Source organism: Pollicipes pollicipes, unplaced genomic scaffold (assembly GCF_011947565.3).
Source record: "Pollicipes pollicipes isolate AB1234 unplaced genomic scaffold, Ppol_2.1 Scaffold_4002;HRSCAF=4701_pilon_pilon_pilon, whole genome shotgun sequence".
NCBI classification, from domain to species: domain Eukaryota; kingdom Metazoa; phylum Arthropoda; class Thecostraca; order Pollicipedomorpha; family Pollicipedidae; genus Pollicipes; species Pollicipes pollicipes.
In genome coordinates this window covers 30,222,010-30,247,013 of record NW_023596420.1, presented here as the reverse complement: position 1 = coordinate 30,247,013, position 25,004 = coordinate 30,222,010, and the positions used below count along the sequence as shown (strand labels likewise).

At 52.3% G+C, this 25,004-nt stretch overlaps 1 protein-coding gene across 1 annotated transcript in view; it reads right to left on the bottom strand.

The window, feature by feature from the left end:
- Window positions 1–4,599: 4,599 nt before the first annotated feature.
- The window catches only part of LOC119094369 (hemicentin-1), an 83,188-nt gene continuing 62,783 nt past the window's right edge, over window positions 4,600–25,004 (bottom strand). The window contains exons 10-25 of the mRNA XM_037217433.1: window positions 22,039–22,215; window positions 21,452–21,610; window positions 20,713–20,822; window positions 18,617–18,773; window positions 17,134–17,261; window positions 16,340–16,562; window positions 15,177–15,296; window positions 14,566–14,706; window positions 14,073–14,324; window positions 11,737–11,877; window positions 8,670–8,703; window positions 8,123–8,208; window positions 6,744–6,847; window positions 5,711–6,286; window positions 4,765–4,917; window positions 4,600–4,668 (exon numbers count right to left, since the gene is read on the bottom strand). Of these exons, the coding sequence (XP_037073328.1) occupies window positions 4,600–4,668; window positions 4,765–4,917; window positions 5,711–6,286; window positions 6,744–6,847; window positions 8,123–8,208; window positions 8,670–8,703; window positions 11,737–11,877; window positions 14,073–14,324; window positions 14,566–14,706; window positions 15,177–15,296; window positions 16,340–16,562; window positions 17,134–17,261; window positions 18,617–18,773; window positions 20,713–20,822; window positions 21,452–21,610; window positions 22,039–22,215 (2,630 nt within the window). The remainder of the gene's footprint in view (window positions 4,669–4,764; window positions 4,918–5,710; window positions 6,287–6,743; window positions 6,848–8,122; window positions 8,209–8,669; window positions 8,704–11,736; window positions 11,878–14,072; window positions 14,325–14,565; window positions 14,707–15,176; window positions 15,297–16,339; window positions 16,563–17,133; window positions 17,262–18,616; window positions 18,774–20,712; window positions 20,823–21,451; window positions 21,611–22,038; window positions 22,216–25,004) is intronic.

The window sequence follows — 25,004 nt, the reverse complement described above, 5'->3', positions numbered from 1 at the left end:
AACCTTAGGGGGGGGAGGGGGGGGGGGGCATTCCCTATCGGGGTGAGGGCTATACTATTACACCATGGGGTGACTGGGCCTCCAGATACGGACGTCCAAACCGTCAGAGGTGTGCCCTGCCAGCCTCTCCGGGTAGCAGCCGGCTCTGTCGGGAGCCTAGCGCTTTGTGTCTACGCATTCAGGCATGGGCAGTGGGGAATTAATCGCAGCCTCGGCTTCAGAAAGGGGAGCTGACGATGACAAATGCGGACAATGTGACGATATCGATCTGCCCCGCGCGGACAATGTGACGATATCGATCTGCCCCGCGCGGACAATGTGACGATATCGATCTGCCCCGCGCGGACAATGTGACGATATCGATCTGCCCCGCGCGGACAATGTGACGATATCGATCTGCCCCGCGCGGACAATGTGACGATATCGATCTGCCCGCGCGCCATGTTCCAATGCCTTCATGCGATGAGCACCAGACATAGTGCGTCAGGGAAGAGCGGTGCGATCAGTGTTATTGGCTAACTCCGAACGAAAGCTCGCGGTCGGAGCCAGCTTATCCTGGCACAGATATGGAGCAGCATCTGTGGCGCACTGAGGTCTGAAAGAACTGAGCTAGATCGGAATGTTTGCTTGATACAAGTACGCTTATGCGCTTCAACTACGCTATATTACAGATACCAAGACTGCTTTTCCTGCATTCTGTTTTAGCCACGGTAGACTTGAAGACACTTAAAGGTATTGGCCAATTTTTAACGATCGGTAGATGCGAGTCCTTGAAAATGAGAGGGAGAAGGGTAAATGAAAATGCGACCTTACTGAGGGTGCTGCAACATAAAGGCTGCAACGCTAAGCTTCTTCTAAGAACTTCTATCTTCGATATAGAAGATAGAAAATGTGTTTGACCCCAAAGATCGGTGGCACGTACACACCCACACACTCTGTTCCTTTCGTAAAATATCACACCGCGGAATTTCGATGTGAATTACACAGTGCACTGATACAGTCATCATGGACGTCGAAGCCTTCCGCTCCACTTCCTTTCTCGTGTAGTTGGTAAGTGTTCAAGCATGTCAATGTGTGAAGGATACTGCACTTGCCAGCTGCAGAGCTGGCAAGTGCTTGCTAACGTGCAAGAGCTTGCTAACGTGGGCTGACAGGTGACCTGGTGCGCCGCTGCTCCTTAAACTGACCCTTGCTTGGGCTTTCACTTGTTCGTACAAGCATGTGCATCGCATGTCACACAGCCTGGCGGTGCTGTATGGGGTCCGGACCATGATCGGGACCGGCACCAGGGTCCGCATCTATAAACGGAGGGAACAACTGATCAACTTGTTCACGTCCGACTCGCCCATGTGTTCAAGATAATCGATTCCATCGCGATGCAGCCAAGTTTTGTGTCCATCAAGCAACACCAGACTGTTCATTATCGATATGGCCCGAAATGCGCGCACGTAGGAAGAAAACTAGAAATTTTGAGTGCTACCACCGGTGGACCGAGCCTCCAATCAAGGAGAGGCCCTGAAATAGAACCGCTGGGCAATAACTCGTGTGCTAACTCGCGAGCTACGCTGTCATCAGAACTGATCAAGCGATAGCTGTTGAGTGCTTCCTCTGGTTCAGGGCTTGGAAGAACATCAGGTGTGAGTATGTTGGCTGCGCGCACTGTGCTACGTTGGGGATGTAAACATGGATGGTGAATACCGTGTTACAGGTTTTGTGACAGCCACATCAACTAATCTTGAGACGATTATTGTATCGCTTTTCCTCAGAAATACACGCTTATGCCGACAACTTTCGTCAGCGTTTTTCAACTCTATCTGTTTGACATGGTTGGACTGGGATCTACTCTGGTACCAAATCTGAAATACAAGAAAGCTAGGACAAGCAGAAACTAAATTCGTCAGTCGTCAGATCTATCAAAATAGCCGCTAAATATCGCCGCGGAAGAGTTTTATTTCTTGGCAATGCATCTATACATCATTATACGCTTTTAACTTTGGTCTCATGCCACGACAACGTATTGATTGGCAACCATGCATTCCAAACCCTTCCACGTCATATTTTACCATGGTCCACATTGTTTCGATGAGACCGAATCATGCACCACCTCAAAGCACCTGCTGATGAAACAAAGCGCTTCCGAGTATAATTTTCCTTCTATGGTGGTAAGTCTCCTGACGTTTCATGGATTTCTCTACCGGTTATCTTAATTTTCACGCACTTCAGATTCGTTCCCAGCGTATGGCCATGTCGAGTGATTACTGGCATGGAACAGGCTGTTGTGTACCTAAATTTAGTACTTTATCATATACAAATCACTGCAAGTGTTAACCGATGTTTCCGAGGCAATATTTGGTTGTGGAAGGACTTGAAATCCATAATTTTATGCGACTGCTTTATCGTGGCAGGTATCTTGTAGACGTCAGCTTTTGCAAAGCGTCTGGCTAAGTTGATCGTTTGGTGTAACGAATTTAGGTGTCCGTTGTAAGGTCACTGATCTATTGCGGGTCAAAGTCAGGCCATGGTTTCAGCAAAGTCAATTTCTAGGAAATCGTTCAATCTAATGCAACAACGGGGTGTTTGACCAAGATGTACATCTTCAAGAAGCTTTATTAGGCAACACGAGCACTGAATGAGCAAATCAAGTTGACCTAAGGTCATGTATGAAGGTCAGGCCAAGGTCAAAACCAGCATGTTTTAATACTGCAGGGCTTGTTGTATGGGGTATTTTCCGATGCTCGTTTTGAATTCATCGATAGCAGGAACTGCATCATATACCTTCAATTGACTTCTCAGAGGTGATAATAGGTCATTGACGTAAAAGGACACAGGTCGACAATTTTTAAAGAACATACTGCCGAGCATTATCCTTGTCCCTCATTCAAATGCAAAGCTCAGGGTAGTCTTGTATGATTTTGGTCACTATGACCTTGACCAAAAGGCCAAGCAAGGTCACTCAACTCAAATGAGCTTGTGACCTTTTGCTCAGAAACAGTTATCTAGCTTCTGGGAGCGATTTGGAGACCAACCTGAAATTTGATCTTGTTTGATCTTATTTTGCCCAAAGGTCATGACCCAGTGACCTCAAACTTTGACCCAAGTGAGTTCGCGTACAGGTCAACACACCCCGCAAATTTGTTATCCCAGCTTTCTTAGTTCTCAAGATCTTAGCGGGGTCAAATTGACCCCCACCCCCACCCGAGCGAAGGTAATCTAGCCGGTCACCCGGACGCAAGTTAATGGTGCGGTCGGAGACTGGGCGGCGTAATTAGCTAAACAGGCGCTATTTTGGGGAAGGCAGCGGCCATTTCACCGCCTATCATGACCTGTGGCCGCTGAAAGATGTCCAACGGTCCCAGGCCGGGGGAGTTCGCCGAACTGCTCAGCCCGGCGTGATCAGCGCTGCCGGCTTGACAGGGAACATCCGAACCGAAGCGATGTTCTCAAACCGCCAACTTACGAAACAGTCCAGTGTATTGCCATAACAGTCACGCGTGTCTCTTGGTCTCAGACGACAAGCTATTAGCACATTAAACACAACACCAAACTGACAGTGGACCGCCACGCCGGCGGCAGCTCTTTACCGTCGAGGTTTTTAGCCATGCGTCCGATCACCCTTGCTCAAGCAGCGTTTATTCCACTGGTGCCTAATCCGATCCCACCGCATTTAACAGGCGTCTGAATCTGAAATGCACGGGGAAAGGAGGAACAGGCGCGAAACTCATCGTTTGTTTCCAGGCTTGTCAAAATAGCCCGTTAAGTTTACTCTGAAGTCGTTGTTGTTTCATCATGAACCGATCCTTCATTTTACGCTTGTGTATTTCGTGTCATGGGACCGATGATGACACAAAAGCGCCTCCAGAGTGCAACGTTGCAACTATCTTGACAACCCTGACGACAAACCATGGGTTTGGCTCCTGCTAATTCTTTTTTCGTTAATTTCAGGTTTAACACCAGATTAGGTTCTTGTCTAATAACGCTTGCGTAAAAAGGATTATTAGGTGGCTGCTGTATGGACCCATGTATGCATGAGGCTTCAAACTGGAGCGTCAAAGACAATCACAACCTTCGTACCTCGAACGCTTCGTACAAAAATATGTCTCCTCATTGCGAAAATCGCAAAGATGCCTTACATTTCGACGGCCGAAATAATGTATAAGGCATTCTGGAGAGCATTCAGTGTGTAAACATTTGTTATGGATTCCGAAGTTGATTTATATGGGAGAATATTGGAAACTGAAATAAAACACCGTGCAAGAATCTATGGCAGGATAAGAAAAAAATCGCATGCCGAGCTAAACATAACCGACCGCTTTTCTGACAAAGCAAGATGTACAGGACGTATATCGACAAAAACAATCTTCTGCCGACGTCATAACACGGCGCACATCACGCACCGGTAGCGGATAGCACTGCCCCACCGGGTAACAACCAACAACACGTCCTCAATGGACAGTTCGGTGCCAATGAGCGCCGTCTCCTACAAACACCGGCACGTCGCGGCACCACCCGTTCCCACCTCCCTATTCCTCTCATATTCGCGACGCCCGTCTAACATGACGATGATTTGTACACTGAGGAGGGGACGGCGACCGCGACCGCTCACACGTCTATCTCGTGACTGGCGCCCGAGAACTGCATCACCGCGTACTCGGTCGGCACGTACTCCTTCTGCACGCGGCTCGGCGCGCGGCACGGCTCGCCGCGGCCGGGCGGGCACGCCTGCGTGCCGCACGCCGCGTGCGCCGGCGAGGGGCCGGCGCGCGCCCAGGGCCGCGGCGCGCTGCCGGAAGCCGGTCGCTGTTGCGGCGGCCGCTGCTCACTGGCCGGCACCACGTCAACGTGGCAGAGCCGCGTGCTGCCCGGCTGGCTACAGCTGTAGAAGCCCCGGCTGGCCGCAGCGTGTGGCCCCGGCGGTGTCTGGAGGCACGAGGGGAGGAGCGGTCAGACGGTGGGCTGCCGTCGCTAGCCGTTTAGAGCAGAGGCAACCGCAATGGGTTGTGTGGAAGATTCGTGTCCATGTGTTCGAGTGTGTCTGAGCGACGTCCCGGTCACCATGGCGACGATTTTTGGCAAGCTTGTAGCCACAATGCTTGCGACCAGGCGACATTTCTGATATATCAACAAAACAGCTGCGATTACCCTAAACTTTCACGACCTGAGAGAGTTTTTGCCTTCAATATGGATCCCTGTGAAAGAAGAGTACATCACGCTCCAATATTGCAGCCGAGGTAGTGGTGAGGCGGCATCACAAGCCGCCACTTAGCACGTACTCCTTATAGCACGTCATCATAAGCTGTTCTGACTCAGCGGCGTCTCGCTGGAAAACAGCGAATGCGTGGGACGCCGCAGCTGATTGAAGAAGCATAACTATCGTTTCTTGAAAGCCAGGTGTATTGTGTAGTGGCGAGAGGTTGTCTGCCTGTCGCTTCATAGCTACGAGTATCTTTGGCTGACGTCAGTGATGCTGATGGATCAGTGTTTACGTCCAGATGGGTGTCCTAGATCATAGAAGCTGTGTGCGCAAGTTTTCTGTTGGTCAAACATGATATAAATGCGGAGTTAAGCCAGCATGAAATGAAGGGCAGGAAGCAAAACAATGACACAAAAGGCAAACAGCCAAAGTGACATATTGGGGGAGGGGGGGGGGGGGGCAAAAGAGGACTCCAGAGCAAAGAAGTGCGTTATGGCAAACACGAGTCCATCAACAAACCTGGCCTAGCGACTGCGGGCAGAACCTCTCCACAGCATCGGTGGGCGGGCTCTGTGACTGTAACTGACTTTCAGTCTGATTTTGCGAGCGTTTTTGGCGCTCAGCTTGGTTCTGAGCCTGTCGCTGGCGCGCCCCGTTCCCTCCGTGCGGCAAGCTAAGGTTGTGGTAAGGCGGCTTGGCGGCCGGGCCTCGTTGCGGGGGCGTGGGCCGCTCGCAGTCGTTATTGTTGGCTTCGCTCTGCGTGGTCTCGTCGAGCGTGGTCGGCGTGTCCGGCAGGTCGGGCGACTGTGGGATGGGCAGCAGCTGCTGTCCGTGCCGCTCCGGGTCGGCTCGCTGCGACCGCGTGGATCCGTACTGGAAGCTGTGCTGGGAGCGCATGGAGCCGTACTGCGGGTTGCCCTGGGAGAAGGTGCTGCCGTAGCCGGAGGAGCCGTTCTGACTCAGTTCGCTTGGTGGTCGACTCTGGCTACTGTCTGTCGGTCGACTCTGGCTACTATCTGTCGGGTGACCGTGGCTTGGGTTTGACGGGAGACTCTGCCTGCTGCTGACCCTGCCACCTGCACCACCTCCAATAGGCTGGGAAACCAAACAGACAACCGTGCTACTAAACTAAGCATAAAAACATGCTTGCTGGTGAATAGGTAACACCGGTGATCTAAGAGTAAGACGTGACACAAACAAGTCAATACATCCATTCCATGCCACTTAAATCCAAGAAGACCGGTGAATGCACGCTGTCTTATAACGCAGGCGTAGCGATCAAACACGAAGTGATGCGCATGCAGCACAGGACATAGTGCCAATATAATGCGTTTCAGCCAGATGGCAACGAAAAAGCGACTCGACTCAGAGAGAAGCAAGCAGTGTCTCATAATACCGCCTTAAACATGAATTGCATACAGGGATCAGTCAAGCAGTACTCCACGCTGCCTGCTTCAGTAGTGTGGCCCGGTTAAGCCCAGCCCGCTGCGGCGCCGGGACCATCACAAGCTCAGGGCGCACCAGTGGCGCCACCTGCGCCGCCCGCACCCACCTTGCACGGCGGTCTGTGCAGGCTGAGGCTCTCGTACAGCGGTCGGCCCTCGACTGAGCTCGAGCCGGAGCCGTTCGTCGACGACTTGGTGCTGGAGTCGCTCCCTGTCAGCGGCGCGGTGTCGTTAGTCTGGAGGCGCCGGGTAATGCTGGATGACGACTCGCTACGAGAGCTGCGCGCTGCGTCCGAGCAATGATGGGCGTCCTATCCCCAAGGCACTGATTTGGTCACGTGCGGTTAGGACACGTCCGGGACTGTCCTTACAGCGAACAGTTCGAGCAAACTGGTCCCTCCCAGCCAAAGAACTCCACACAAATGCAGCATGATTGAACTTCACGGCACCGGAAACTTGCCTCTAATCCAAAGAAGCGGTACATACCACGAGGCAAACTCGCAGCCGTTGTAAGCTACACACCTGCCATCTGTCGGTCAGCCGTGATCTGACCGAGTGCGGCCGCGTCGCTGAGCTTGGTAAGCGACTGCACACTGGTCACGTGCACGTGCACACCGGGACGGATGGGCCACTTGTGCAACGGCTGAACTCCCTGACCACTGGCAGCATCGCGCGAGCTGCGCACAGCAAGTGAACATGCGATCCAACCAATGAAATGCAGGACGGAGGAGGCGGACATGCAAGCAAACTCACGTTGAACAGACGTATCACTACTCAGCAATGTAGTAAAGTGTAAACAAAACATAAACACTATGCAATCACTGAAACGAGGGGGTGGGCAAAATCTCCTGGCGACACTGGCATCATGTGCCGGATATATCAGGTTTTCCTTTTAGGTAGCATGCCAAAAGCAAACTAAGGTAAAACACGTATTCGGTGCCACAACATGCACGGCGTTGCAAAGAATGCTCCATCTCCGCTTGTGAGTGGAGCCGCTTCTGTCAGACTGAACTAACGCTGTCAGCTGCGCAGAGAAGCCGTTCACGTTGCGTTGCTATGCATTGTACTTTGGATGCTTCGGATGTCAGTTTTGCTTATTTGTGCGACAAAAACTTCAACTATTCATGCAGCTTAAGCACCGGGGGGCGTGCACCAAACTGGCGGCCGAGCAAGATAACATTGCTTGTGTCGGATGCGTGCACACATAGATACACAACTTATAAGCAATACAAATCTAGCATTTTTACTTTAATGTTCATTGTTGTTTAAGCTTTCGGGGAATTATTCATCACTCACCAACGTTTATCATTGCCAACCGTGGCGCACCATTTACGGGAAAAAGAAGTATACGCGGTTGAAGAGCAAAAAAGCTGCATGCAGCATACCGTGTTCGTTCTGAATAAAAGCTATACATACTGAAGGCACTGGTGTCACACCACCTTGGGAGGGTTACGAGAAGCATGCCGTCAGTACGGAGCTTTGTTACCTGGCAGTTTAACGATGTCAGGGTTGGAGGGGGGCCCCGGAAGCAGAGAGGGCCGAATCAGAGCCCTCTCCTCTCGATGGTAAAAGCTACACAAGAAACGAGAGCGTCAGAGGAAGTCCAGCTGGAGTAAACTGGCTGCCCAACCACCGAAAGAGTGACTGAAGAGTCAGCAGGTCAAGGAAGATGAGCTCCAGCCGCGAACGGAAAGTCTCCAAACTGTTAAGCTATTAATATGATTGTTTATATAAGCTCCATGCACAATGGTATGCAATCGCGACTTTCGTAGATTCCAAGTGACGATTCCGGTAACACAACAGCAGTTGAATTGACATGAATGGAGGTAATGCGTTCTTCGCGAGCACCAAGCCACGTGAGAGAATAAACGAAGAATGGCTTACAATTCCCGTACCATGATGCTTGCCTGGCATTAAAATAGACGCACCGAACCAAAGCAAATTTGATTGGCATACAATTCAGACTAAATGACAGAAGAACATCCTTAATTTGATTACAAACCTCACCAAAAATGGTGCGGTAATTTACTCACGCATCTCTTCCCTGTAGCGGGTCAGGAACGCCATCTGTTGGAAAGACCAAACAGGTAGCTAACAACGAATATCGCCAACTGACCTCTGTCACAGTTGATCTTCTACTCCAAGCGACTGGAAACAAATGCACGACACCAATCATGCTGTTGAAAATTTTGATCTTAGTCTTACGCAGATCTTATCTTTGATGAAGCGATAAAAAGCAAGGCCGAAAGGCGAACTCAACGGACGCCTACCCAAAGAGAGTAATTAATGAGATCAACCCAACTGAAGCAATAAAAAGAACGAAATCTTCACTGTTAAAACGAATCAACCAACTACAAGGACGATGGCAGGCACAAGATCATCGATCTTCCTCGGTGTCAAACGCTTGTATGTGACGCGCAGTTGGGGCTAATCAGGCGTGTGATGACAACAGGACGTAAAACACTTTACGACAGGCGCGGCAGATTTACTGCCGCGCGGGCATCATATTACGCCGGCGAATAGCAATGGGGCTTTATCTCGCAGGCTTAAAAGTTTGGGAGTGATTATGCACAGCAGAGGATCCCCGTGGTGAATGACATCCGCAGATAGCAGGCACCCCGGCATGCCATAAAACCGATACAGCATATTTCCAGGAATTTATTCGCACAGCCCATCCGATAATCCGTTTCCGTGGTTTGATTTCACGCCTGATGGTTGCCATTTGTTCAGCGTCAATTTCTAACGCAGCCGCGACGATTTCAAGTGAAGTTTGGCAGGCACTCATTAAGCCTCCCAAATGGAAGGCAAAGCACGCCACGTGACGGCCATTTAGCCTTGCAGCGGTGAGTTACGGGAGAAGGAAACTTTGCAACGTAAAATGAAGACGTCGCCTGTCGCTGCTATGCTATCATCGCCGGTCACTGCTATGCTGTCATCACCGGTCCCAGAGAGACCGCGACAGAGAACATACTCAAGTAGGACTACTCTCTCTCTCTCTCTCTCTCTCTCTCTCTCTCTCTCTGTCTCTCTCTCTCTCTCTCTCTCTCTCTCTCTCTCTCTCTCTCTCTCTCTCTCTCTCTCTCCCTCTCTCTCTCTCTCTCTCTCTCTCTCTCTCTCTCTCTCTCTCTCTCTCTCTCTCTCTCTCTCCGGAGACATTCCTGCGAGAAATTACTATCAGCCACACTGATATTAGATAACTATTAGAACGCTACGTAGGCTGTATGGTTGTGCGTGTATTTAGAAATACATATATATATATATATATATATATATATATATATATATGTGTGTGTGTGTGTGTGTGTGTGTGTGTGTGTGTGTGTGTGTGTGTGTGTGTGTGCGTGTGTGTGTGCGCGCGAGTGTATTATAAGAGTGTTTCAGGAGCAGGCCTTCTCATGCACACTGTTGGCTGTACATCACATGCGGAATTTGCTGCAGCAAATTCGGCGTTTATGAACTTCTTGGTAGTTTGTTCGAGGCTTTGTATAGTGCGTTTGTCTTTTTCGGTGAGTCGTTACAGAATGCTACCATACTTCACCTATTTGTTCAACACTTCGAACAGTTTCATGCTCATTTTCAGGATAACCAATGCACTATAAACACGCAGTGACAAGCGTAATACACACATACAACACAACAAACACTACGAGTTCGACTGACAGGACAGACGCCCTACGAGCCGTAATGCAAACCTGCTGGACCAGTGGCCTTTTAACTTGCTGGGGTGAAATGTGAACTGTTATTTTTTTAAATGCCTCGGGCATGTTTTTTTAGGATGCGCTGAAACCAAACTTCAGTATATGCACTGTACTTGTGACTGCATGCTTAAAGTGCATTCATGGTCCTGATAGTCATCATGAAGCTCAACGAAACATCGAGCAAATGGATAAACCTTGGTAACATTCTGTATCAAGGCACCGAAAACGGCAAGCGCACCATATGAAGCCTTGATTTATCTTCCACGAAGGTCATTAACATGCAACTTGATGTGGTGTACAGTCAAAAATGCATATATATATATATATATATCGGCCATTCTTAGTTCAACACTACGCAACTGTGCGTAGCACGGAAACACCATGAAGTAGTCTATGAGTCTATTCTCTTCCTGGCAGCAATAGTCGCGAGGAACTACGCTTTAGACCGCCATCACATTTAATCGTGATCCGTGCCTGGCTGATCCCAGCGACGTGCTGATACCCATCCCGGCATTATGCACGAGCGGCACTAGAGCTCCGCATCGCATCCGGTTCAAACGGCGTCCGATCTCCGGATCAGCATTTTGAGAGCAAGCGCGTCCGACGTTATGCTCGCTCTGAATAGCATATCACCCACAAAGCCTATTTACCCGGAGGCGGATTCCATCCGGTATGCCGAGGCCTAAGGGCGCGACAGAGACAGATCCTGGTGCGCCAGCCGTATGATAACGCTGTCAAACTCTGTGGGCGGCTGTACTGGTTCGGAAGCCGAGGCCTGTGCAGACATTGGCGGCGTGCTCGACTTGGCATGACCGATATAACAGCTGTCGGATTATCTGGCGAGCACGAGGACATCGCATGCGACACTGTGTTGACTGCGCTTTCGCTTTTGCTTACAGTGTCGCTGACACCGTCACGGCCGGTGACTCCTGTCAGCTATCTGGCTTTGTCATCTGTTGCTGGTGGCCACATATACCGATAACATATCGAGATCGTAGATTGCAGATCAGTTCGGCGCCAGATTATTCACATTAAATGCATCACCCCGTGAAAGACGTCCGCACAGTACTCCGATCGTCGATGTGTCCGCAGGTAGTGTGACACCAGAAGTCACTACATTCTTAAACACATTCAACACGGGACAATGCGTCCCTCAGGTTCAGTTCACACTGCTCCGACAAGGTAATCTGGGGCCCCAGGGAAAAGACCCACCATACAGACGTGCGAGAGCTTTTGCGCCCGGGCCTCACTCGAGTGCTCCCTGCAGATAACGCGGGCCCCTTCTGCCCACCAGCCAAAGCACGCAGCATCCTGTGAACCCCGTAGCATCCTGACCCGACCTGACCTAACCTAACCCGATCTGACCCCGTGTCGGCGTCACTTAGCCCGTGTTACCACTCACAGCGGTCCTTGGGGCGGCGGTGGCGGCAGACTCTGAACATCACGGCGCACACCACGGCCACGGTCACCGCCGTGGCCGTCACGGTGGTGATGACCATGATGACGCTCACGCCGTCCAGGCTCATTTGCCAGCCACTCACGCCTGCGGGCGCGGCGGGAGGTCACGCGGGGGCACAGCAGGAGGTCACGCGGGGTCAAGGTGGGAGGTTACGCGGGGGCACGGCGGGAGGTCACGCGGGGGGGCGACGGGAGGTCAAGCGGGGGCGATGGCAGAAGGTCACGCGGGGGCGACGGCGGAAGATCACACGGGGGCACGACGGGAGGTCACGGGGGGGGGGGGGCACGGCGGGAGGTCAAACGGGAGCGACGGCGAGAGGTCAGGCGGGGCAACGACAGGTAAAGTGGTGAGACGGCGGAGTGAGCGTTCATGGTGGGAGATCGTACGGAGGCCGATGGTTTGAACGAAAAGCACGGCAGAGCACACGACGATGACAAGAAGCACGGCAGAGCACACGACGATGACGGGGAGCACGGCAGCGCACGCGACGATGACAGGGAACACGGCAGAACACACGACGACGATGACGGGGAGCACGACAGCGCACGCGACGATGACAGGGAGCACGGCAGAACACACGACGACGATGACGGGGAGCACGACAGCACACGCAACAATGACGGGGAACACGGCAGAGCACACGACGACGATGACGGGGAGCACGACAGCACACGCGACGATGACAGGGAACACGGCAGAGCACACGAAGATGGCGGGGAGCACGGCAGCGCACGCGACGATGACGGGGAACACGACAGAGGACACGACGACGACGACGGGGAGCACGACAGCGCACGCGACGATGACGGGGAACACGGCAGAGCACACGACGACGATGACGGGGAGCACGACAGCACACGCGACGATGACAGGGAACACGGCAGAGCACACGAAGATGGCGGGGAGCACGGCAGCGCACGCGACGATGACGGGTCAAATGAGGGATGGGAGGAACTTAAACAGAGAAGATGTTAGGTGAAACGAGGGACGACTGGTGACCAAACAGGGGATAAAGCGGGGTCAAGCGAAGGGACGACATATGGCCAAACAGACGACGATAGAGACGATCGGGTAACAACGGAGCGCCACACGACGGGCGACTAGTGATAAGCGTTGGACTGAACGGCAGGCACTATTTCACTTCATTTAGAAGCCCTATCAAAATGACAATCAGTCTGACTGATTTTCTGCGCCTCTGTGGATAGCCCAAGTCATTGGACACCTCATCAAACTAGACACATGATGGAATCGAGGCTAATATCAATTGATACAGCTGGTGCAGCTGATACAGCTGAGATTAGACACGTGCTACTTAAACCGGCCAGGATCTCCTCCGCGGTAACATGGCATCCATCTGCCGGTCGGTTGAGCGGTTCGAAAGATGCGGGTCAGACGTGGCACGCGGGCTGTAGGTCACGGCGGCCAGTCAGGGCGCCGGGATCAATACGTCAGCACAAGACAGCGGCAGAAGTACCGCGGCCGACGCGGTAACGAGGTGCCCTTCGAGAGCGAGGAGCGTGTAACATATACCGAGCACCAGCTAACGACTCCTGATGACGCCGGAATCGGCACTTCTTCCTTCCCCAAAACTGCTGGTCGTTTGCTGCTGGTGACGCCGCCGCGATTGACAGCCGCACTTCAGGAGTGTTACGACGAGCTAATTCGCTATGTGTTACTTAGGTCTTGGTGGGATCGCACAACCGCCGCATTAAGGCAACACCCAACAATCGTCCACAGATTAAGCGCTGCCTGCTGGGCGTGAATGTTGACAGGTTTCGGTCCATCATGTCCCAACTCAAAAGTTAAGTTTACAACGCGTTGAACACGTTGAGCAGTGTTTGACGGACAGATGTGATTGCGTCCCGAAATGCGCGTATGCGAGTCTGAAGACCTGTTGCTAGTTGGCCACGTGAACTAGACTGAAATAGGAGCAGCCGCCCCACGACTTTCGGTGAAACATTAACATGTCTTGGAAAAAACGATTGGTTGAAATGACATTACTAAGGATAATAGCGCTGGGGTCTTAGCAACACGCTAATATTAGGTAGGATTCTGATCCTGGACCTCTGCATTAATACCGCTAATGGAAAAAGTAAAGAACAAACAGTTTCCGTAACGTATCTGCTTAGTCGACTTAGCTAGACTTAGCACAAATCCTATCGTGCGGACTTTTGAAGCACGGAACAAAACCTCTACTGAACGCCGCCAGCTTGCCAGTCAGGAACTCTATCCCTCGGACGTCACCCACAGCCACCGACACCCCTCGACTCAGCACCCACCGGCAACATCGATGTTGCAGGGCAGGCCGGCGCCGATCGAGTTGTTGACCAAACAGTGGTAGGTGCCGAAGTCCCTGCTGCCCGGTCGCACGGTCAGCGTGCTGACGGTGCCCTCGGTCCGGATCCGCTCCGTCAGCGTCTCGTTGTCGAAGCGCCAGGTGAAGGCCACGTCGTCGGGCACGGCGTCGACCGTGCAGACGAGCAGGTACTCGCCGTCCTGCTCCATCTGGCCGATGCTGCACTCGGGAACGTCTGCGTGCGAGAGCACAGCGCTGTTGTGAGAAACAGCTTCCCGCGGAAACATAGCGGCATCCCGCGAGGTTGTCACGAATCATGCAACGTTCATATCTTAGGGCTAGGCAGCGCAACAAGCGGCAACGCCAGAACTTTGAGCTTCATCGCACGAGAAGGCTGCTCTATAGATCCATTCAGCAAGCACGTCAGGTCTGATGGCTTCCTTCACTGACAACTGACTTCCTTCCCGACTACTCACACATGACGCGCACAAGAAGCGGCGCAGCGAAGGCGCCGTGCTTGTTCTGCGCCCGACAAAGGTACTCTCCGGAGTGCGTTCTGCTGGCGCCGCCGCTGGCATCCAGCCGCAGCCTGCCCCCCGTCTGAATGACCTCGTCATCTGCCAGCGATAGGTCACCGGCGCCGTCAGAGGGCGGGCGCCGCCCCGCCTGACGCCGGCCCCCGTCTGAATCACGCCGTCTCCTGCCCGCGGCGAATTCGGCGCTCAGTCAGCGGGCGTCCGCCGCGGCGGCAATCACCGAACGTCGCCGCCCGCTTTGAGTGCGCCACTGCCGCTGGCACTTCATCACCACTGCGGCGACACCGCCTCCTCGCCCGCCCCGTCGACGCGGCAAATCGGTGGCCGCGTCCGCGCTTACGGGCGCCGTCATTTACGTCCGAACGCGTCGTCACTTTACACCCCAACGCGGCGTCACTTTACGCCCGCTCGGGACATCAGTTTGCACCCAGCAATTTGCGACAATGGCCACTTAGTCGGCGCATTTGGCGGGCGTAAGCCGACAGCTCAATCTGGTAACCGCAGGGAGCGCCGCCGGTGGGGGGAAGGAAGACGCGGGGGAGGCAACTCACCGCGCGTCCACACGTGGCTGGCGGCCGGCAGTGCACTTGAGGTGCAGTGGACGGACCCTAGTGCGGCCCCCTCCTCCACCGAGAGCACGGCGGGCGTTACGGTGACATCCAGCGGCGGGTCTGCCGCGCGGGGGAGTGACGTCAGATAAGGGTCACGTGACGTGACGTCAGACACGAGGCACATGCTGTGGCCGGCGGGGGTAACGAGGCTGAAGCCTCGGAAGGTCTAAACGCGAACTGACGATCCGACGAATGCATGATGTGAGCGATAAAGCAGGAGGAAATGGCCAATTGTCGGCCGGTTCACGTGGGCCCAAGTTTGCACGAGCTAATTTTAGCCTTGAAAAGTTGACGTGTGGAAGTTTCCTTTGATCTCCAGACGGTCATTTTGAAGTTAAGCCATCGAAATGTGCGAATCCTAATCAAAGTCCGACCGGAAAGGTACTGGGGTTTTGAAGCCGTGTTGCTAGCCCCAGAGACCTGTATCGATTATGCAAAGCTCGTGACATTCGTCTTCGAAAGCCGACACGCCACAGAGAAGCGCCTGCGATCTATGCAGACGCGTGCTCTGTTTGCCGAGATGAAGGAAGCAAAACAAAATGAAAAAGTAAACAATAACTTCTGCGAAAATTTTTAATACTTAGTCTGAACCTTTGATTGCGTGGATTTCTGGGATTTCTGGGATCAGCATCCCGCTCGGTAGAAATTGTTGTGTAGGCCCTTACCTCACCACCCGACCGTGAAATTCCGGGTCGACGGAATCAATTTGACGGCGCATGCTGCCCTCTGACGTCGAAGCACCTTTAGAGGGGTCAGCGCCACCGGGCCACATGCCATGCTGGTCCTGTTCCCAGCTTCGACACCTACATTGCACGCCTACATTACATTGCTTCGACACCTAAGCAGTCTTTCGTCTTTTCGAGGGCTTGCTATCCCCGACCGAGTGGCGTTTCAATTCAAAAAATGTTCTCGACGAGCTAGCTAGAACTTACATTTGACAGTCAAGAAGGTCGCACGGCTGACCATAGCCTGACAATGTTAGAGCCGGTTATGCAGATTGACATGGTTGAAATAATCTTTTCCATCGTTTGCAAAAGATAGGGCACGCCCGGCGGCATTTGACGCCAACGCCAAACCATTCCGCGAGCGCTATCACCACTCACACTCGACAGTGAAGAGGGTGGTGCTGCTGACCCCCAGCCCGACGGTGTTGGACGTGCTGCGGCAGGTGTAGTTGGCGTTGTCCCGGACCCGGTCCAGCGTCTGGTTGGGCCAGGCCGTTATGTTCCAGGTGAGGGTAGACACGACCGACTCGAAGTCGTTGGTCCTCGGGTCCGGCTCCAGGGCGCCCGTCTTGATCGAGTAATACGAGCCGTCTTCAATCACCTGGCAATTGGACACCGCGTCAGAAACCCAGGCAACGGCGCCGTCCAGAATCATTGGGTGCAAACACAGAATCGGTCTTGTGCATCGAATTGCATGGTTCCATTGCGTTCCGCAGAATGGCATGGATCCATTTATTGCCTTTTTGAATGCATTTTTTTTTAAACAGACCGGTAGGGCATCGTCCTGGTTTTTCGTTGCTGACGTTACGTTCGTAGTGATCTAATGTTACACGAGTGATTCATGAGACACGCTATTTTAATCCGCAGTTTGAGGCACGGGAACATCGGTATGCGAAACCAACATACCTCAGGCAACGCCCAACATCACATTCGGCTCCTGGGACGACATAGATCGGATTTATGGCATCAACACAGTACACTGCTTCAGACAAAGCCGAAAACACTTCCACACAAGAGAAGCAGTTTTATAAAAATGCACCCGGATCACAATCGACGCACGGCCTGCTTGTCGTGACAGTTATAGATTTAGCGTGCGACATTACTCAGATTTCCTCTACGTGATCAGCAAACGCGTCACGTAAGCTTGCGTTGCCATCGGACGCAGTCCTCACCTGGCCGTCTTTGAGCCACTCCAGCTCGCAGAGAGGGGAACACTCGACGCGGCAAGTGACAGCGATGGACGACGAGTTGATCAGAGCCCCCACGTACGGAGAGGGACGCTCTATGAAGCGGGGCTTGGCTGCGGACGCAGGTCACGCGGCGTCACTGGCCGGCGCGGCCCGCGGCCAACACAGCGGGACGAGCGATGGCGACCGCGTGTTCCATGGCGCAGTGTCTGTCTGTGCTTGTAGAAAACCCCCGCAAAGCACGCGCGGCGGATGGCAGGCTTAGTCGACGAAAATGGCCGTGCATCGCAAACCAGCTTGCATCGCGCCAGATTGGGGCATTATTCCCGCGGCTGCGTTTAAGAGGGTGCCGAAGTCCAATTACCTGATGGCCATGCTCGTTGCATTTTCGATGCTGTGGATTTATGGCCAGCTGCGGTAAAGTGAAAGCGCCAGGGATGCTAAGCGATTCGAATGTAACTTAAAAACGTTGAAAACGATTCGCATTAAATAAAACACAAGATTGAATCAAATGAAATAATAAGCCCGTACAACCTGAACCCCTCTTCGTGAGATATCTGCATTACTTATACGCATGCCTTAGCTGTCAAAGGCATGCAAGCCCAAGAAATATCCAAAGAAATAAAATGTGTTGCGTACGCACCAATAGCAAACGGCGGCCTCAATAAGCACTACAGCGGAGCCCGAAATATAACCATGGCGCTTGGCTGCTGTAAAGGGCTCACAGCGCTTACAAGTGCGCAAAGGAATCGCCTTTTCATCGTTTTCCCGTAACCCTAGACTGACTAATCTACAGACTTTTTGAAATGCATCCAGATAACAGTGAGGGCAGCGACGCACCTAGCGGATTACATGACCTACTGAGGACGTACATGACCTACTGAGGACGCACATGACGGTATGTTTTGGCAGAGGTCATATAATGAGGCAAGCCAACGCTCATAAGCAGTCATGGCTGATTTGGCCAGGCTGCTGTACATAACAAGATATCCGCCACCATCATTTTCCCCGCTACGATCTGCAACCCCCTAGCTCCTGAGCTCGAATATGATTCACGGGTAGGCTGTTCGGTATTCCGGTAGTGCCTCGTGGGCGGAACGTGTCCGATGGCAAGAAATGACACCACCACCCACTGACGACCCGGCTGACGGCCGCCGTTGACGCTCGCTGATGGGCTGTCATTGTCATTGATGTCGTTCGTGGTATGACGCAAATGGGCCGAATCCGTTCCCTTGCAAACAACTACACCTCCAGAACCATTTTAACATAAGCAAACAGGATGAGTGCGGGTGAATACGTCCAGCGCACACTACGTACTTTATCTTTATCACGCTTTATCTTTTCCGATGGTCCGTAACATTGCACCGTTCACGTTATGCCGGGGAGACAGAGATGTTTCCGAACATTGCAAAAGCGTGCCAGAAGGACGTCGTTGTCAGCGGGTGCCAGCAGCGACCGGCAGCCTCACCGAGGACATCCAGCAGCGCAGCGCCCTCCGTGCTGCTGCCGGCCACGTTGTGGGCCACGCAGCCGAACCGGTCGTCCTCCTCCAGCGAAGCGGCATCGACTCGCCACTGTCGTGTCCGGATGTCCGTCACCACGTGACTGCCGCGCATCCACAGGTACTGTCGGCCAGCGACGGTCACGTGACATCACAACAGCGAGGCCGTCCCCGGGCAGCGAGGCCGTCCCCCCGCTCTGGGGACCTACATCACACTCGCTGACGGTCGCGTGACAATTGCACCCGAAGATTAAAGCAGCTCTGAGGACTCAATTCAACCCGCTGATGATCGCGAGCCAATTATACCTGGAGGGCATAGCACCTCTGGAGACCCAATAAAGCCAGTCATTCTTGTGAGAATTGCAAAGGGTCGTGCCAAGCCAACTCAAAATACGCTAGCAATACAATCTAACTTCCTGATATACGACAAAGTACCCTGAAGGTATAAACAGTTCTTCAGTATATATCTCCAGCCAGCTTTGACATTTCAGGAGGGCTTACCATGCGGAGAGGAGTCACAGTATGGCCGATGCGTAACATTCCATCACATCAAAAGGATTGCTCTCAGGGTACGCGGGAGACAATCTCTGCCGCGTTGAAAACTCTAGATGGCCAACGGTTGACTCTATTGGTCGACGGCAAGAGCAGATGATCTAGAGGAGGTCCCATCAAATGTATAGGAAGCCTCATGGAAAACACAAGAGGCCCCGCCAGCCAAAGAGAAGGCCTCGATTAGTACGACCGGAAACATCACCACGCAAAAGTCAGTCAGCTTTAGTTTTAGGTTTTTAAAAGGTTTTAGCCAGTTATTCACCTTGTTCCTATTCATCACTATCATCCACTTCACTATATATATATATATATATATATATATATATATATATATATATATATATATATCACTATATCCATTTCACATATTCCTCACTATTTAGCCCCTCTTTGGGGTGTTATGTATCCGCCAATGAACATACCCGGAACATTTTTAGATGGAGACTAAAATGGGAAGTACCTAAATCTGATTGGAAGGCCCTGGATATGTTTGCTCCCTTGGAAACCGCAAGAGGCACCTGCCTTGCCGCATTTCAACCAGATATGAGGAGAATGGGGGAGGGGGGGGGGGGCGAAACCGGCCTCGAGGTCGACCTCGGCTTTGGCTTTGCGAGGCCGCAGGTTCCCTCTAATGGCTTCGGGTTCGGCTTTGGCTTCGAACTATTTTCCATGGTTGGCTTCGACTTCGAGCCATCCAGAAAAGTTGGTTTTGGCTTTAGCTTTGGAGTTGCGTCATTTCCACAGCTTACTTCAGCTCCTGCTTCGCACAATTTTTTAATTAGGGCTCCGGCTCTGGCTACATGCAGTCTTAACCTGCGGGTTTAGGCTCTGTCGTTGCTGCTTCTTGCCTGCAGCTGCGGCTTTACTTTAAACAGGGATTGCCAGTCCAGCCACCCCCAATGTACCACTCAACTGCGCGTAACACCGGACGAGCGTGGGGGGCCGACCGTTCGAAATGCCATGTGCCTGAAAGCACGCAAGGCAAGGGCGACAGTCCGAAAGAATGTTTCATCCGTAATGCTAAAACTTGTTTTATTCACGTGCAGGACTGTGACGATATTGTATGGACCATCATTAACTACATTTTGTAATTTCATACACTTTTAAGAGATGCGAAAATGGCTTTTGTCTCACAAAAATAACGTTATGTAGTAAATTCTGCCCCAGCTTTGGTCTCGTGATTTTAAACTGATGGGTCCGGCCTTGGCTTTGCATTTCTTTCGAAGTCGACGATATTGGCTTTGGCTTTGCGCATACAAGATTTGAAGCCAAAGGCTTCGGCTTCGGCTCCGGCCTTGCAGTTCCAAACTTCGAAGTCACCGGCTTGGGCTTCGACATTGGCCTCATATCATTGTGTTGACCGCGGATTCCGCCTCGAAGCCAGAAGCCTTGCATCGTCCACACGCCTGACTCCAGCTTACGAATTCTACTTACCTGAACGATGTGGCACACCCCCACAAGCTTACTGTGATGACCAGAGCCAATGAAAGCACCATCTTCATTCCGCCTACCTGGCCGGCTGGAGGGTAACCCAGGTCGTCGACCTCACAAGTCAGAGTGACCTGCATGTCCTTCAGCACGACGGTCGGCTCGTGCGTCACAGCAGCCTGGTGCGGGGGGTCTGCAGAGCACGAGCCCATGTCACGCGGCTTTCACCGCAGCTGGCGCTTTCGATGGGCGGCCGGTGCCCATCAACAGATATAATGTGACAAAGCCAACGGGCACCGTTCAACGACGCGTATGTTATACACATGCGCGTAGCAGCGAGCCGGTTCACTTTAAAGTTTACGTTTATGGTTCTGTCACGTCCGGTAGGCTTATGACGATAAAGCCAACACGCATTCGTCAGTGTCAAAACAGACAGACCATTCTGCTACATAAATCGAGGCTGAATCCCCTGAGGAAAGCTCTGTTTTCGGGAAAGTGAATGTCAAGTTATGCAACATCGCTGGAGTATCTAAATCTGCAATTAGGCGAAATTGCCTCAAGCGATTAGATTCAGAAAGGATACATTACCAAACATCAAAGTCAACCATCCCTCCAGCGACAGGCCGTTAAAATACCATCACCAGAACTCATTACATCAACATTGAGGCAATTCCAGCTTATCGCCGCGTGCTATTGCTTGAAAATAACATCCATTCTCAGAAATACTCCACCCAGTCGTTGGCCAGATACTATGCTATCGTAGTCGACCAGTGAGAGCTAACGAGTCGCGTACCCACCGCACCCATTTCGTACATCACTCACAGTGCACGAGCAGTTGTTTCTGCCTCGACAGCGGGCCCCAGCCGGCGCGGCTGAGGCCGGCGCAGCTGTAGTTGGCCATGTGCATTCGAGTGACGCTGAGGAGCGTGATCTGCCCCGGCTCGTCCGAACAAGGGCCGTCGGCGCCGCCGCCACCGAACACTGCGACAAGCGATGGGGTCCGTCAGTAGACGACGCTGCAAACGGGTCGCCAGTGCACCAGGTCACCAGTACACCAGGTCACCAGTGCACCAGGTCACCAATACACCAGGTCACCAGTGCGTCAGGTCACCAATACACCAGTGCACCAATGCACCAGTTCACCAATACACCATGTCACCAGTGTACCAGGTCACCAATACACCAGGTCACCAGTGCACCAGGTCACCAGTGCACCAGATCACCAGTTGCACCAGGACACCAGTCAAGTCACCAGCACACCGCACCTTGAAGATCATCCGAGTTGCGCATTGCCGCAAAACAGCGGCGATCGTTAGCAGGCGCCGTGTTCATCGTTGTCGCCGAGGGAAGCCCACCCCCGCAGCCCAGCCCCAGCCACAGACCCAGACAGCTCCCAGCCACCATCTGACCTGCGCCGGAGGGGCGGCACGGCGGCGGGTCAGGCAGCAGCTCGCCATCCCGGTACCAGCGCACCCACAGCAGCTCGGCCGGCTCCCCGGACGTGACGTCACAGCGGCCCGTGACGTTCGGCCGGGCGGACTCGGTGGCGACCGACGGAGTCACGGTGAGGCTGACCTCCGGCGGGTCTGCGGAGAGACGGCGTCGCCTAGGACTCACATGCGACCACAGCGGGATGGGGCGCTACGGTGTCGAGTTACGCATGCGGGTTTGGCACGATAGTTAGGAGTCTTCGAAGTTTCATATCGTCGTCAACAGTACCCGAATTAGACGGATTTCGTCAGCTCGTATAACTGGAGCCTCGGAAGACGTTCCAAAACGAGCAAACACCACGATGCCCTTCGGTGAACCTCGGGACGCAAACGTTTCAGCACACACGCTTTCATTTCGGAAAACTGTTCATTTGACGTATGCCGTACCAATCGCAGCGTAGAAAAACACTGCATAGAAAGACCAACACATGCCTGATCTCCATCACGTTATTTTGAGCACCTCCGGTACGTCTTCGGTTCGCTGAACGTCGAATGCCTCCGGCCAAGCGGGATCAACTCACAATACATGTGCTGGGGCAATCGGAGTTGGCAACACGCTCGACAGTAGGCCGTGAGTTGCCGCGCTACCGTGTTAGCGTGCTTGACTGACTCAGTTGCTGTGGACGGTGTTCAGTGTCGCACAGTTGCCCCAGCAACTATGATAGCAACCTTGGCATTCGTGCATCGCATTATGGTGGTGCGATGTACGTAATGCAGCTGGAGTCAAAGGCAATTGTAAATAGTTATCGCAGGATAGTTTCAGCACAAGCGAAAAGTCACACGGGGTAAGCTTGGAGACAACAGATCAGGCGGGCTTTTGCTTGCACAGTTCTCAGTGGCGGACTTTACGACAGTGATGTTTTACTGAATGAGAACATCCTCGGGTCTTCTTTACGAAACCTGGCACGACCACGAATACATGCTGCACATGTCGTATCTACGTAATGCGATGTAATGAAAGTGTTTTCGCAATAATAATATGATTCAGTAATAAACCAATTGCAGGCGTAGGCTTGGACGTGGCGAAATGCTCCGCTCGTGACTGCTTTCCCTGTCCGTTAAAACTTGGATTCCGTCCATTTCTTCCCCGTTTTCCTTTGTTTACAAGCCGTAATACACATCTGCGAATCTATTTCTGACGTTTTCTGACATGGCTTTTCATTGCTTTGACAGTCTTGACGTAGGAAACTCTGAACTTTACAAGGAGCTAGGCGAACATTTTTTGCATCTTGTTTGTTATTGCAGAAGATGAGGTGAAATCCCAGAAAGAGAACAGAGCCTGACGGCCTGCTTATAAAAGTTGTTTATCTCTGTTAGCTATAAAGATATGACAGACAAAAGACATCGTAAAATAACAAACCGGGTAAATGTGACAGAAACGTGACGATTCTCGCTCCACGCAGCGCACATTGCAAATGGTTGATGAACACATTAAGTCATATAAATGCGAACATGCATTTTCATTGCGCCTCACGTTACTTTTTTCTCGCGATTATCTGACAATCTTTTGTGGTTGTCATAGCACTGTTTTTGGGATTTAAGTGTGCTAGTCCGATTTCTTATAAAACGGTAAAAAGAAATATCTCTCCGCACATATTTCTACTCAGGATGTTACGCGGCATTGACACAATACTCATGTGCCACTTAATAGAAATCTTGTTTGTATACATATATACATACGTATATATATATACATATAAACTTGAACTTATTTCAAAAGCTGTGGAGTTTAATTAGTACCGCACTAAGTCATATCGTATTGAGGAAACAGCATGACAGTCAAATGAGGACGAGTAAACATGGAAACTAAAAAGAAAAGCAAACAGAATTCCTAGACGTAAATATACGTTGACACAGTTGCAGCTATCCAGTAGAGAACAGCGTGCCAGCAGCGCACAACCGACTCAATACGGAACGAAATGAAATTGGTGCCGCGTACGTAGGCCAAGTCGCCCGGCAGCTACGGATCGCCTGCGGGTGGCACCATTTTAGTTTTCGTCAGACGGCGACGGCGACCGTGAGCGGACCGGCTGGGTGGGGTGGGAGGGGGGGGGGGGCATGTCTTGAGTGTTTGAGCCCTAACCCGCTCAAAACCGATCGGCTGCTTCCAATACCCGGTCTCGCGCAAACGACTGAGACGCACGCCCTACTCCGGTGGCATATGCGTACGCAATCTGACGTCAACAACCTTACGTCTGCCACGGAATTGCAGCAGGCCCGAAAGGAAAACGTCGAGGCACCTTATTTTTATTCAAGTAGAGCCACTGCCATTCAACTTTACAAAATACTGTCAACATTTGCGAAGACGGGTCTCAGGTTGCGAAGCCGAGTCTCAGGCCGCGAAGCCGAATCTCAGGTCGCGAAGCCGAGTCTCAGGCTGCGAAGCCGAATCTCAGGTCGCGAAGCCCAGTCTCAGGTTGCGAAGCCGAGTCTCAGGTTGCGCTGCTCGGTCATACCGACGTGAATTTGCCAAAAGTTCTGCATGATAGTTTGCAGCTAAACGTAAAACAGACAGTTTTGTGGTGCGTGTGCACCCGTCATTGAACACCACGAATGCCGTGTAGGTCCGCGTGCGACCAGATGATCGGCATTGCATGCCTATATCTGACTTCAAATTTCCAACGTATGTGTTCAGATTGCTATTTGGTATGGGTGCTAGCTCTCCACTAAACGCAATTAGTTTATGAGGTATATGCCATGATACAAAGTAAGTTCCTAAAAAACTGTGAACCAGTTGATCACGTAAGATGAAAAACTGCCCGCTGCTGGATCCCATTCCCGTCAGTCACTCACCGGTCCCCGCCAGTGCCTGTTTCAGCTGGAGACTTCGCCCCGGCCGTGTTTCCACGAGTTCCCCACAACACGAAGGGGCTCATTAGCAGCGC